The 17,174-nt window shown below is 50.7% G+C and overlaps 1 protein-coding gene across 1 annotated transcript in view; it reads left to right on the forward strand.

Annotated features, from left to right (window-relative positions):
* LOC306841661 (uncharacterized protein) overlaps nucleotides 1-16,742 on the forward strand; it is a gene marked incomplete at both ends in the record, with an annotated part of 84,725 nt that extends 67,983 nt beyond the window's left edge. The window contains 2 exons of the mRNA XM_079371608.1: nucleotides 7,251-7,330; nucleotides 16,734-16,742. Coding sequence (XP_079227734.1) covers nucleotides 7,251-7,330; nucleotides 16,734-16,742 — 89 coding nt within the window. The remainder of the gene's footprint in view (nucleotides 1-7,250; nucleotides 7,331-16,733) is intronic.
* Between the last annotated feature and the right edge of the window lie 432 nt (nucleotides 16,743-17,174).

A 17,174-nucleotide genomic window follows, 5' to 3' on the forward strand; every position in this document is an offset into this window, starting at 1 on the left:
GCTGCTCCAACAACCACCGCAGCAGCTCCAACAACAACCACTGCTGCTCCTACAACCACAACAGCTGCACCAATAACAACGACAGCAGCTCCAACAACAACAACTGCTGCTCCTACAACCACCACAGCAGCTCCAACAACAACAGCAGCTCCAACAACAACCACTGCTGCGCCAACAACCAGCACAGCAGCTCCAACAACAACCACTGCTGCTCCAACAACCACAACAACAGTAGCTCCAACAACAACCACAGGGGCTCCTACAACTACCACAGGAGCTCCAACAACCACCACCGTAGCTCCAACAACCACAACAGCTGAGCCAACAACAACAACAGCAGCTCCAACAACAACCACTGCTGCTCCAACAACCAGCACAGCAGCTCCAACAACAACCACTGCTGCTCCTACAACCACAACAGCTGCACCAACAACAACGACAGCAGCTCCAACAACAACCACTGCTGCTCCTACAACCACCACAGCAGCTCCAACAACCACAACAGCAGCTCCAACAACCACCACTGCTGCTCCAACAACCACCACAGCAGCTCCGACAACAACAAGAACTGTCTCTCCAACAACCACCACAACAGCTCCAACAACAACCTCTGCTGCTCCAACAACCACCACAGCAGCTCCAACAACAACCACTGCTACTCCAACAACCACAACAGCTGCACCAACAACAACGACAGCAGCTCCAACAACAACCACTGCTGCTCCAACAACCACAACAACAGTAGCTCCAACAACAACCACTGGGGCTCCTACAACTACCACAGGAGCTCCAACAACAACCACCGTAGCTCCAACAACCACAACAGCTGAGCCAACAACAACAACAGCAGCTCCAACAACAACCACTGCTGCTCCTACAACCACCACAGCAGCTCCAACAACCACAACAGCAGCTCCAACAACCACCACAGCAGCTCCAACAACAATCACTGCTGCTCCTACAACTACAACAGTAGCTCCAACAACCACCACAGCAGCTCCAACAACCACCACAGCTGCACCAACAACAGCAGCTCCAACAACAACCACTGCTGCTCCAACAACCACCACAGCAGCTCCAACAACCACAACAGCTGCACCAACAACAGCAGCTCCAACAACAACCACTGCTGCTCCAACAACCACCACAGCAGCTCCAACAACCACAACAGCTGCACCAACAACAACAACAGCAGCTCCAACAACCAGCACAGCAGCTCCAACAACAACCACTGCTGCTCTTACAACAACAACCACTGCTACTCCAACAACCACCGCAGCAGCTCCAACAACAACCACTGCTGCTCCAACTACCACAACAGCTGCACCAACAACAAGAACGACAGCTGCTCCAACAACAACCACTGCTGCTCCAACAACCACCACAGCAGCTCCAACAACAACCACTGCTGCTCCTACAACTACAACAATAGCTCCAACAACCACCACTGCTGCTCCAACAACCACCACAGCAGCTCCAACAACCGCCACAGCAGCTCCAACAACAACCTCTGCTGCTCCAACAACCACCACAGCAGCTCCAACAACAACCACTGCTACTCCAACAACCACAACAGCTGCACCAACAACAACGACAGCAGCTCCAACAACAACCACTGCTGCTCCAACAACCACAACAACAGTAGCTCCAACAACAACCACTGGGGCTCCTACAACTACCACAGGAGCTCCAACAACCACCACCGTAGCTCCAACAACCACAACAGCTGAGCCAACAACAACAACAGCAGCTCCAACAACAACCACTGCTGCTCCAACAACCAGCACAGCAGCTCCAACAACAACCACTGCTGCTCCTACAACCACAACAGCTGCACCAACAACAACGACAGCAGCTCCAACAACAACCACTGCTGCTGCTACAACCACCACAGCAGCTCCAACAACCACAACAGCAGCTTCAACAACCACCACAGCAGCTCCAACAACAACCACTGCTGCTCCTACAACTACAACAATAGCTCCAACAACAACCACTGCTGCTCCAACAACCACCACAACAGCTCCAACAACCACCACAGCAGCTCCAACAACAACCACTGCTACTCCAACAACCACAACAGCTGCACCAACAACAACGACAGCAGCTCCAACAACAACAACTGCTGCTCCTATAACCACCATAGCAGCTCCAACAACAACCACTGCTGCTCCTACAACCACCACAGCAGCTCCAACAACCACCACAGCAGCTCCAACAACCACAACAGCTGCACCAACAACAGCAGCTCCAACAACAACCATTGCTGCACCAACAACCACCACAGCAGCTCAAACAACAACCACTGCTGCTCCTACAACTATACCAGTAGCTCCAACAACCACCACAGCAGCTCCAACAACCACCACAGCAGCTCCAACAACCACCACAGCAGCTCCAACAACCACAACAGCTGCACCAACAACAGCAGCTCCAACAACAACCACTGCTGCTCCAACAACCACCACAGCAGCTCCAACAACCACAACAGCTGCACCAACAACAACAACAGCAGCTCCAACAACAACAACAGCAGCTCCAACAACAACAACAGCAGCTCCAACAACAACCACTGCTGCGCCAACAACCACCACAGCAGCTCCAACAACAACCACTGCTGCTCCAACAACCACGACAGCAGCTCCAACAACAACAAGAACTGTCTCTCTAACAACCACCACAACAGCTCCAACAACAACCACTGCTGCTCTTACAACAACAACAACCACTGCTACTCCAACAACCACCCCAGCAGCTCCAACAACAACCACTGCTGCTCCAACTACCACAACAGCTGCACCAACAACAAGAACAACAGCTGCTCCAACAACAACCACTGCTGCTCCAACAACCACCACAGCAGCTCCAACAACAACCACTGCTGCTCCTACAACTACAACAATAGCTCCAACAACCACCACTGCTGCTCCAACAACCACCACAGCAGCTCCAACAACCGCCACAGCAGCTCCAACAACAACCTCTGCTGCTCCAACAACCACCACAGCAGCTCCAACAACAACCACTGCTACTCCAACAACCACAACAGCTGCACCAACAACAACGACAGCAGCTCCAACAACAACCACTGCTGCTCCAACAACCACAACAACAGTAGCTCCAACAACAACCACTGGGGCTCCTACAACTACCACAGGAGCTCCAACAACCACCACCGTAGCTCCAACAACCACAACAGCTGAGCCAACAACAACAACAGCAGCTCCAACAACAACCACTGCTGCTCCAACAACCAGCACAGCAGCTCCAACAACAACCACTGCTGCTCCTACAACCACAACAGCTGCACCAACAACAACGACAGCAGCTCCAACAACAACCACTGCTGCTCCTACAACCACCACAGCAGCTCCAACAACCACAACAGCAGCTCCAACAACCACCACGGCAACTCCAACAACAACCACTGCTGCTCCTACAACTACAACAATAGCTCCAACAACCACCACTGCTGCTCCAACAACCACCACAAGAGCTCCAACAACCAGCACAGCAGCTCCAACAACAACCACCGCTACTCCAACAACCACAACAGCTGCACCAACAACAACGACAGCAGCTCCAACAACAACAACTGCTCCTCCTACAACCACCACAGCAGCTCCAACAACAACCACTGCTGCTCCTACAACTACAACAATAGCTCCAACAACCACCACTGCTGCTCCAACAACCACCACTGCGGCACAAACAACAACAGTAGCTCCAACAACAACCACTGCTTCTCCAACAACAACCACTGCTTCTCCAACAACCACCACTGCTGCTCCAACAACCACCACTGCTGCTCCAACAACCACCACTGCTGCTCCAACAACCACCACTGCTTCTCCTACAACCACCACAGCTGCACAGACAACAACAGCAGCTCCAACAAGCACAACAGCTGCACAAACAACAACAATTGCCTCTCCAACAACCACCACAGTGGCTCCAATAACCACAACAGTGGCACCAACACCAACAGCAGCTCCAACAACAACCACTGCTGCTCCAACAACCAGCACAGCAGCTCCAACAACAACCACTGCTACTCCAACAACCACCACTGTTGTGGCTCCAATAACCACAACAGTGGCACCAACACCAACAGCAGCTGTAACATCCACAACACTTGTAAATGTGACTTTCCGATCTCTTATTACCTCTTTTACAACTGATTTGCTCAATACATCATCCGTGGCTTTTCGGAGACGGTCTGTAATGATCACGACACAGGTATGTTTATTGTCTGATCACAATGATCTCATGTAATACTTCTCTAACACACAGTTATGTGACACAAGGTACAATATTAGATGAAATTGTTTTAATATCTTTGTTTTTTATTTCGACAGCTAAAACCTAAGTTTGAAACTGCTTTCCCATCCTCATTCAAGTCTTTGAACGTCATTGCCTTCAGGTACCTTTTCACAGTGTTTAAAATACAATTTGAGAATAATGTCTTGAACTTGAATCAGACTAAATATTTTTTCCAATCCCTCTGCAGCAAAGGATCAATCGTCAATCATATGAACCTTGCATTTGGCACATTTGTTCCTAACGACAATCAGATTGCAGAGGTTTTGGTCAATGCATCATTGACAGAAGTTGGCTTTGACCTTGATGGAACGTCTATCACCATCAATGGCAAATGTAAGAAATATTTATGCTGCCTGATCAAAAACATACACATTTGCAAAACGGTTTATTTAAGTAATGTGTTTTTATTTTCTCCTCATTTGCAGCTCCAACAACCACAACATCAGCTGCGACAACCACCACAGCAGCTCCAACAACAACAACTGTCTCTCCAACAACCACCACAGCGGCACCAACAACAACAACTGTCTCTCCAACAACCACCACAGCAGCTCCAACAACAACAACTGTCTCTCCAACAACCACCACAGCAGCTCCAACAACAACCACTGCTGCTCCTACAACAACAACAGCAGCTCCAACAACAACCACTGCTACTCCTACAACCAACACAGCAGCTCCAACAACCACCACAGCAGCTCCAACAACCACCACAGCAGCTCCAACAACCACCACCATAGCTCCAACAGCTGCACCAACAACAACAACAGCAGCTCCAACAACCACCACCATAGCTCCAACAACCACAACAGCTGCACCAACAACAACAACAGCAACTCCAACAACAACAACGGCTGCTCCAACAACCACCACAGCAGCTCCAACAACAACCACTGCTACTCCAACAACAACCACTGCTGCTCCTACAACCATCACAGCAGCTCCAACAACCACCACAGCTGCCCCAACAACAACAACAACCCATGCTGCTCCTACAACAACAACAGCTCCAACAACAATCACTGCTGCTCCTACAACCACCACAGCAGCTCTAACAACCACCACCATAGCTCCAAAAACCACAACAGCTGCCCCAACAACAACAACAACCCATGCTGCTCCTACAACAACAGCAGCTCCAACAACAACCACTGCTAATCCAACAACCACTACAGCAGCTCCAACAACCACCACCGTAGCTCCAACAACCACAACAGCTGCACCAACAACACCAACAACAGCAGCAGCTCCAACAACAACCACTACTGCTCCTACAACAGCAGCTCCAACAACCACCACCGTAGCTCCAACAACCTTAACAGCTGCACCAATAACAACCACTGCTGCTCCTACAACCACCACAGCAGCTCCAACAACCACCACCGTAGCTCCAACAACCACAACAGCTGCACCAACAACAACAGCAGTTCCAACAACCACTGCTGCTTCTACAACCACCACAGCAGCTCCAACAACAACTTTCTCTCCAACAACCACCACAGCAGCTCCAACAACAACCACTGCTGCTCCTACAACTACAACAGTTGCTCCAACAACCACAACAGCAGCTCAAACAACCACCATAGCAGCTCCAACAACCACAACAGCTGCACCAACAACAACAGCAGCTCCAACAACAACCACATCAGCTGCACCAACAACACCAACAACAACAGCAGCTCCAACAACCACCACTGCAGCTCCAACAACCACCACCATAGCTCCAACAACAACTACTGCTACTCCCAAAACCACCACAACAGCTCCAACAACAACTACTGCTACTCCAAAAACCACCACAACAGCTCCAACAACAACAACTGCTGCTCCTACAACAACAACAACAACAGCTCCAACAACCATCACTGCTGCTCCTACAACCACTACTCTAGCTCCAACAACCACAACAGCTGCACCACCAACAACAACAGTAGCTCCAACAACAACCACTGCTACTCCAACAACAACCACAGTAGCTCCAACAACCACAACAGCTGCACCAACAACACCAAAAACAACAGCAGCTCCAACAACAACCACTGCTGCTCCTACAACAACAACAACAACAGCAGCTCCAACAACAACCACTGCTGCTCCAACAACCACAACAGCTGCACCAACAACAACAACAACAGCAGCTCCAACAACAACCATTGCAACTCCAACAACAACCACAGCAGCTCCAACAACAACCACTGCTGCTGCTCCTACAACCCCCACAGCAGCTCCAACAACAACTGTCTCTCCAACAACCACAACAACAGCTCCAACAACAACGACTGCTGCTCGTACAACAACAACAGTAGCTCCAACAACAATCACTGCTGCTCCATCAACCACCACAGCAGCTCCAACAACAACTGTCTCTCCAACAACCACAACAACAGCTCCAACAACAACCACTGCTGCTCCTACAACTACAACAGTTGCTCCAACAACCACCACTGCTTCTCCTACAACAACAACAGCAGCTCCAACAACAACCACTGCTGCTCCAACAACAACCACTGCTGCTCCAACAACAACCACTGCTGCTCCAACAACAACCACTGCTGCTCCAACAACAACTGTCTCTCCAACAACCACCACAGCAGCTCCAACAACAACCACTGCTGCTCCAACAACCACCACAGCAGCTCCAACAACAACCACAGCAGCTCCAACAACAACCACTGCTACTCCTACAACTACAACAGTTGCTCCAACAACCACCACTGCTGCTCCTACAACCACGACAGCAGCTCCAACAACAACCACAGCAGCTCCAACAACAACCACTGCTGCTGCTCCTACAACCCCCACAGCAGCTCCAACAACAACTGTCTCTCCAACAACCACAACAACAGCTCCAACAACAACGACTGCTGCTCGTACAACAACAACAGTAGCTCCAACAACAATCACTGCTGCTCCATCAACCACCACAGCAGCTCCAACAACAACTGTCTCTCCAACAACCACAACAACAGCTCCAACAACAACCACTGCTGCTCCTACAACTACAACAGTTGCTCCAACAACCACCACTGCTTCTCCTACAACAACAACAGCAGCTCCAACAACAACCACTGCTGCTCCAACAACAACCACTGCTGCTCCAACAACAACCACTGCTGCTCCAACAACAACCACTGCTGCTCCAACAACAACTGTCTCTCCAACAACCACCACAGCAGCTCCAACAACAACCACTGCTGCTCCAACAACCACCACAGCAGCTCCAACAACAACCACAGCAGCTCCAACAACAACCACTGCTACTCCTACAACTACAACAGTTGCTCCAACAACCACCACTGCTGCTCCTACAACCACGACAGCAGCTCCAACAACCACCACAGCAGCTCCAACAACCACAACAGCTGCACCAACAACAACAACAGCAGCTCCAACAACAACCACTGCTGCTCCAACAACAACCACTGCTACTCCAACAACAACCATTGCTGCTCCAACAACAACCACTGCTGCTCCAACAAAAACAACTGTCTCTCCAACAACCACCACTGCTGCTCCAACAACCACCACAGCAGCTCCAACAACAACCACAGCAGCTCCAACAACAACCACTGCTGCTCCAACAACAACCATTGCTGCTCCAACAACAACCACTGCTGCTCCAACAAAAACAACTGTCTCTCCAACAACCACCACTGCTGCTCCAACAACCACCACAGCAGCTCCAACAACAACCACAGCAGCTCCAACAACCACCACTGCTGCTCCTACAACCACCACAGCAGCTCCAACAACCACCACAGCAGCTGCAACAACCACAACAGCCTCACCAACAACAACAACAGCAGCTCAAACAACAACCACAACAGCTCCAACAACAACCACTGCTGCTCTTACAACCACCACAGCAGCTCCAAAAACCACAACCATAGCTCCAACAACCACAACACCTGCACCAACAACAACAACCACTGCTGCAACGACGACCACTGCTGCTCCAAAAATCCCCACAGCGGCTCCAACAACAACTGTCTCTCCAACAACCACAACAACAGCTCCAACAACAACGACTGCTGCTCGTACAACAACAACAGTAGCTCCAACAACAATCACTGCTGCTCCAACAACCACCACAGCAGCTCCAACAACCACTGCTACTCCAAAAACCACAACAGCTGCACCAACAACAACCACAGCAGCTCCAACAACAACCACTGCTGCTCCTACAACCACCACAGCAGCTCCAACAACCACCACAGCTGCACCAACAACAACAAAAGCAGCTCCAACAACAACCACTGCTGCTCCAACAACAACCACTGCTGCTCCAACAACAACCACTGCTGCTCCAACAACAACAACTGTCTCTCCAACAACCACCACAACAGCTCCAACAACAACCACTACTGCTCCTACAACCTCCACAGCAGCTCCCACAACCACCACAGCAGCTCCAACAACCACCACCGTAGCTCCAACAACCACAACAGCTGCACCAACAACAGCAGCTCCTACAACCACCACAGCAGCTCCAACAACAACCACTGCCGCTCCTACAACTACAACATTAGCTCCAACAACCACCACTGCTGCTCCTACAACCACCACAGCAGCTCTAACAACCACCACAGCAGCTCCAACAACCACAAAAGCTGCACCAACAACAACAACAGAAGCTCCAACAACAACCACCATAGCTCAAACAATCACAACAGCTGCACCAACAACACCAACAACAACAGCAGCTCCAACAACCACCACAGCAGCTCCAAAAACCACCACCATAGCTCCAACATCCACAACAGCTGCACCAACAACAACAACAGCAGCTCCTAAAACAAAAACTGCTGCTCCTACAACCACAACAGCTGCACCAACAACAACAACCACTGCTGCAACGACGACCACTGCTGCTCCAAAAACCCCCACAGCAGCTCCAACAACAACTGTCTCTCCAACAACCACAACAACAGCTCCAACAACAACGACTGCTGCTCGTACAACAACAACAGTAGCTCCAACAACAATCACTGCTGCTCCAACAACCACCACAGCAGCTCCAACAACCACTGCTACTCCAAAAACCACAACAGCTGCACCAACAACAACCACAGCAGCTCCAACAACAACCACTGCTGCTCCTACAACCACCACAGCAGCTCCAACAACCACCACAGCTGCACCAACAACAACAAAAGCAGCTCCAACAACAACCACTGCTGCTCCAACAACAACCACTGCTGCTCCAACAACAACCACTGCTGCTCCAACAACAACAACTGTCTCTCCAACAACCACCACAACAGCTCCAACAACAACCACTACTGCTCCTACAACCTCCACAGCAGCTCCCACAACCACCACAGCAGCTCCAACAACCACCACCGTAGCTCCAACAACCACAACAGCTGCACCAACAACAGCAGCTCCTACAACCACCACAGCAGCTCCAACAACAACCACTGCCGCTCCTACAACTACAACATTAGCTCCAACAACCACCACTGCTGCTCCTACAACCACCACAGCAGCTCTAACAACCACCACAGCAGCTCCAACAACCACAAAAGCTGCACCAACAACAACAACAGAAGCTCCAACAACAACCACCATAGCTCAAACAATCACAACAGCTGCACCAACAACACCAACAACAACAGCAGCTCCAACAACCACCACAGCAGCTCCAAAAACCACCACCATAGCTCCAACATCCACAACAGCTGCACCAACAACAACAACAGCAGCTCCTAAAACAACCACTGCTGCTCCTACAACCACAACAGCTGCACCAACAACAACAACCACTGCTGCAACGACGACCACTGCTGCTCCAAAAACCCCCACAGCAGCTCCAACAACAACTGTCTCTCCAACAACCACAACAACAGCTCCAACAACAACGACTGCTGCTCGTACAACAACAACAGTAGCTCCAACAACAATCACTGCTGCTCCAACAACCACCACAGCAGCTCCAACAACCACTGCTACTCCAAAAACCACAACAGCTGCACCAACAACAACCACAGCAGCTCCAACAACAACCACTGCTGCTCCTACAACTACAACAGTTGCTCCAACAACCACCACTGCTGCTCCTACAACCACCACAGCAGCTCCAACAACCACCACAGCAGCTCCAACAACCACAACAGCTGCACCAACAACAACAACAGCAGCTCCAACAACAACTGTCTCTCCAAAAACCACCACAGCAGCTCCAACAACAACCACATTTACTCTTGCATCAACAACAGTAGCTCGAACAACAACCACTGCTGCTCCAACAACCACCACAGCAGCTGCAACAACAACCACTGCTACTCCAACAACAACCACAGCAGCTCCAACAACAACCACTGCTGCTCCTACAACCTCCACAGCAGCTCCCACAACCACCACAGCAGCTCCAACAACCACCACCGTAGCTCCAACAACCACAACAGCTGCACCAACAACAGCAGCTCCTACAACCACCACAGCAGCTCCAACAACAACCACTGCCGCTCCTACAACTACAACAGTAGCTCCAACAACCACCACTGCTGCTCCTACAACCACCACAGCAGCTCTAACAACCACCACAGCAGCTCCAACAACCACAAAAGCTGCACCAACAACAACAACAGAAGCTCCAACAACAACCACCATAGCTCAAACAATCACAACAGCTGCACCAACAACACCAACAACAACAGCAGCTCCAACAACCACCACAGCAGCTCCAAAAACCACCACCATAGCTCCAACATCCACAACAGCTGCACCAACAACAACAACAGCAGCTCCTAAAACAACCACTGCTGCTCCTACATCCACAACAGCTGCTCCAAAAACCCCCACAGCAGCTCCAACAACAACTGTCTCTCCAACAACCACAACAACAGCTCCAACAACAACGACTGCTGCTCGTACAACAACAACAGTAGCTCCAACAACAATCACTGCTGCTCCAACAACCACCACAGCAGCTCCAACAACCACTGCTACTCCAAAAACCACAACAGCTGCACCAACAACAACCACAGCAGCTCCAACAACAACCACTGCTGCTCCTACAACTACAACAGTTGCTCCAACAACCACCACTGCTGCTCCTACAACCACCACAGCAGCTCCAACAACCACCACAGCAGCTCCAACAACCACAACAGCTGCACCAACAACAACAACAGCAGCTCCAACAACAACCACTGCTGCTCCAACAACAACCACTGCTGCTCCAACAACAACCACTGCTGCTCCAACAACAACAACTGTCTCTCCAACAACCACCACAGCAGCTCCAACAACAACCACTGCTGCTCCAACAACCACCACAGCAGCTCCAACAACAACCACAGCAGCTCCAACAACAACCACTGCTGCTCCTACAACTACAACAGTTGCTCCAACAACCATCACTGCTGCTCCAACAATCACAACAGCTGCACCAACAACAACAACAGCAGCTCCAACAAAAACCACTGCTGCTCCAACAACAACCACTGCTGCTCCAACAACAACCACTGCTGCTCCTACAACTACAACAGTTGCTCCAACAACCACCACTGCTGCTCCTACAACCACCACAGCAGCTCCAACAACCACCACAGCAGCTCCAACAACCACAACAGCTGCACCAACAACAACAACAGCAGCTCAAACAACAACCACAGCAGCTCCAACAACAACCACTGCTGCTCTTACAACCACCAGAGCAGCTCCAAAAACCACCACCATAGCTCCAACAACCACAACAGCTGCACCAACAACAACAACAGCAGCTCCTACAACAACCACTGCTGCTCGTACAACCACAACAGCTGCACCAACAACAACAACCACTGCTGCAACGACGACCACTGCTGCTCCAAAAACCCCCACAGCAGCTCCAACAACGACTGTCTCTCCAACAACCACAACAACAGCTCCAACAACAACGACTGCTGCTCGTACAACAACAACAGTAGCTCCAACAACAATCACTGCTGCTCCAACAACCACCACAGCAGCTCCAACAACCACTGCTACTCCAACAACCACAATAGATGCACCAACAACAACCACAGCAGCTCCAACAACAACCACTGCTGCTCCTACAACTACAACAGTTGCTCCAACAACCACCACTGCTGCTCCTACAACCACCACAGCAGCTCCAACAACCACCACAGCAGCTCCAACAACCACAACAGCTGCACCAACAACAACAACAGCAGCTCAAACAACAACCACAGCAGCTCCAACAACAACAACTGCTGCTCTTACAACCACCACAGCAGCTCCAAAAACCACCACCATTGCTCCAACAACCACAACAGCTGCACCAACAACAACAACAGCAGCTCCAACAACAACCACTGCTGCTCCAACAACAACCACTGCTGCTCCAACAACAACCACTGCTGCTCCAACAACAACAACTGTCTCTCCAACAACCACCACAGCAGCTCCAACAACAACCACTGCTGCTCCAACAACCACCACAGCAGCTCCAACAACAACCACAGCAGCTCCAACAACAACCACTGCTGCTCCTACAACTACAACAGTTGCTCCAACAACCATCACTGCTGCTCCAACAATCACAACAGCTGCACCAACAACAACAACAGCAGCTCCAACAACAACCACTGCTGCTCCAACAACAACCACTGCTGCTCCAACAACAACCACTGCTGCTCCAACAACAACCACTGCTGCTCCAACAACGACAACTGTCTCTCCAACAACAACCACAGCAGCTCCAACAACAACCACAGCAGCTCCAACAACAACCACTGCTGCTCCTACAACTACAACAGTTGCTCCAACAACCACCACTGCTGCTCCTACAACCACCACAGCAGCTCCAACAACCACCACAGCAGCTCCAACAATCACAACAGCTGCACCAACAACAACAATAGCAGCTCAAACAACAACCACAGCAGCTCCAACAACAACCACTGCTGCTCTTACAACCACCAGAGCAGCTCCAAAAACCACCACCATAGCTCCAACAACCACAACAGCTGCACCAACAACAACAACAGCAGCTCCTACAACAACCACTGCTGCTCGTACAACCACAACAGCTGCACCAACAACAACAACCACTGCTGCAACGACGACCACTGCTGCTCCAAAAACCCCCACAGCAGCTCCAACAACGACTGTCTCTCCAACAACCACAACAACAGCTCCAACAACAACGACTGCTGCTCGTACAACAACAACAGTAGCTCCAACAACAACTGTCTCTCCAAAAACCACCACAGCAGCTCCAACAACAACCACATTTACTCTTGCATCAACAACAGTAGCTCGAACAACAACCACTGCTGCTCCAACAACCACCACAGCAGCTGCAACAACAACCACTGCTACTCCAACAACAACCACAGCAGCTCCAACAACAACCACTGCTGCTCCTACAACCTCCACAGCAGCTCCCACAACCACCACAGCAGCTCCAACAACCACCACCGTAGCTCCAACAACCACAACAGCTGCACCAACAACAGCAGCTCCTACAACCACCACAGCAGCTCCAACAACAACCACTGCCGCTCCTACAACTACAACAGTAGCTCCAACAACCACCACTGCTGCTCCTACAACCACCACAGCAGCTCTAACAACCACCACAGCAGCTCCAACAACCACAAAAGCTGCACCAACAACAACAACAGAAGCTCCAACAACAACCACCATAGCTCAAACAATCACAACAGCTGCACCAACAACACCAACAACAACAGCAGCTCCAACAACCACCACAGCAGCTCCAAAAACCACCACCATAGCTCCAACATCCACAACAGCTGCACCAACAACAACAACAGCAGCTCCTAAAACAACCACTGCTGCTCCTACAACCACAACAGCTGCACCAACAACAACAACCACTGCTGCAACGACGACCACTGCTGCTCCAAAAACCCCCACAGCAGCTCCAACAACAACTGTCTCTCCAACAACCACAACAACAGCTCCAACAACAACGACTGCTGCTCGTACAACAACAACAGTAGCTCCAACAACAATCACTGCTGCTCCAACAACCACCACAGCAGCTCCAACAACCACTGCTACTCCAAAAACCACAACAGCTGCACCAACAACAACCACAGCAGCTCCAACAACAACCACTGCTGCTCCTACAACTACAACAGTTGCTCCAACAACCACCACTGCTGCTCCTACAACCACCACAGCAGCTCCAACAACCACCACAGCAGCTCCAACAACCACAACAGCTGCACCAACAACAACAACAGCAGCTCCAACAACAACCACTGCTGCTCCAACAACAACCACTGCTGCTCCAACAACAACCACTGCTGCTCCAACAACAACAACTGTCTCTCCAACAACCACCACAGCAGCTCCAACAACAACCACTGCTGCTCCAACAACCACCACAGCAGCTCCAACAACAACCACAGCAGCTCCAACAACAACCACTGCTGCTCCTACAACTACAACAGTTGCTCCAACAACCATCACTGCTGCTCCAACAATCACAACAGCTGCACCAACAACAACAACAGCAGCTCCAACAAAAACCACTGCTGCTCCAACAACAACCACTGCTGCTCCAACAACAACCACTGCTGCTCCAACAACAACCACTGCTGCTCCAACAACGACAACTGTCTCTCCAACAACAACCACAGCAGCTCCAACAACAACCACAGCAGCTCCAACAACAACCACTGCTGCTCCTACAACTACAACAGTTGCTCCAACAACCACCACTGCTGCTCCTACAACCACCACAGCAGCTCCAACAACCACCACAGCAGCTCCAACAACCACAACAGCTGCACCAACAACAACAACAGCAGCTCAAACAACAACCACAGCAGCTCCAACAACAACCACTGCTGCTCTTACAACCACCAGAGCAGCTCCAAAAACCACCACCATAGCTCCAACAACCACAACAGCTGCACCAACAACAACAACAGCAGCTCCTACAACAACCACTGCTGCTCGTACAACCACAACAGCTGCACCAACAACAACAACCACTGCTGCAACGACGACCACTGCTGCTCCAAAAACCCCCACAGCAGCTCCAACAACGACTGTCTCTCCAACAACCACAACAACAGCTCCAACAACAACGACTGCTGCTCGTACAACAACAACAGTAGCTCCAACAACAATCACTGCTGCTCCAACAACCACCACAGCAGCTCCAACAACCACTGCTACTCCAACAACCACAATAGATGCACCAACAACAACCACAGCAGCTCCAACAACAACCACTGCTGCTCCTACAACTACAACAGTTGCTCCAACAACCACCACTGCTGCTCCTACAACCACCACAGCAGCTCCAACAACCACCACAGCAGCTCCAACAACCACAACAGCTGCACCAACAACAACAACAGCAGCTCAAACAACAACCACAGCAGCTCCAACAACAACAACTGCTGCTCTTACAACCACCACAGCAGCTCCAAAAACCACCACCATTGCTCCAACAACCACAACAGCTGCACCAACAACAACAACAGCAGCTCCAACAACAACCACTGCTGCTCCAACAACAACCACTGCTGCTCCAACAACAACCACTGCTGCTCCAACAACAACAACTGTCTCTCCAACAACCACCACAGCAGCTCCAACAACAACCACTGCTGCTCCAACAACCACCACAGCAGCTCCAACAACAACCACAGCAGCTCCAACAACAACCACTGCTGCTCCTACAACTACAACAGTTGCTCCAACAACCATCACTGCTGCTCCAACAATCACAACAGCTGCACCAACAACAACAACAGCAGCTCCAACAACAACCACTGCTGCTCCAACAACAACCACTGCTGCTCCAACAACAACCACTGCTGCTCCAACAACAACCACTGCTGCTCCAACAACGACAACTGTCTCTCCAACAACAACCACAGCAGCTCCAACAACAACCACAGCAGCTCCAACAACAACCACTGCTGCTCCTACAACTACAACAGTTGCTCCAACAACCACCACTGCTGCTCCTACAACCACCACAGCAGCTCCAACAACCACCACAGCAGCTCCAACAACCACAACAGCTGCACCAACAACAACAATAGCAGCTCAAACAACAACCACAGCAGCTCCAACAACAACCACTGCTGCTCTTACAACCACCAGAGCAGCTCCAAAAACCACCACCATAGCTCCAACAACCACAACAGCTGCACCAACAACAACAACAGCAGCTCCTACAACAACCACTGCTGCTCGTACAACCACAACAGCTGCACCAACAACAACAACCACTGCTGCAACGACGACCACTGCTGCTCCAAAAACCCCCACAGCAGCTCCAACAACGACTGTCTCTCCAACAACCACAACAACAGCTCCAACAACAACGACTGCTGCTCGTACAACAACAACAGTAGCTCCAACAACAATCACTGCTGCTCCAACAACCACCACAGCAGCTCCAACAACCACTGCTACTCCAACAGCCACAATAGATGCACCAACAACAACCACAGCAGCTCCAACAACAACCGCTGCTGCTCCTACAACTACAACAGTTGCTCCAACAACCACCACTGCTGCTCCTACAACCACCACAGCAGCTCCAACAACCACCACAGCAGCTCCAACAACCACAACAGCTGCACCAACAACAACAACAGCAGCTCAAACAACAACCACAGCAGCTCCAACAACAACAACTGCTGCTCTTACAACCACCACAGCAGCTCCAAAAACCACCACCATTGCTCCAACAACCACAACAGCTGCACCAACAACAACAACAGCAGCTCCTACAACAACTGTCTCTCCAACAACCACAACAACAGCTCCAACAACATCGACTGCTGCTCGTACAACAACAACAGTAGCTCCAACAACAATCACTGCTGCTCCAACAACCACCACAGCAGCTCCAACAACCA

Source organism: Symphodus melops (assembly GCF_947650265.1).
Source record: "Symphodus melops genome assembly, chromosome: 20".
In the NCBI taxonomy this organism is placed as follows: Eukaryota; Metazoa; Chordata; class Actinopteri; order Labriformes; family Labridae; genus Symphodus; species Symphodus melops.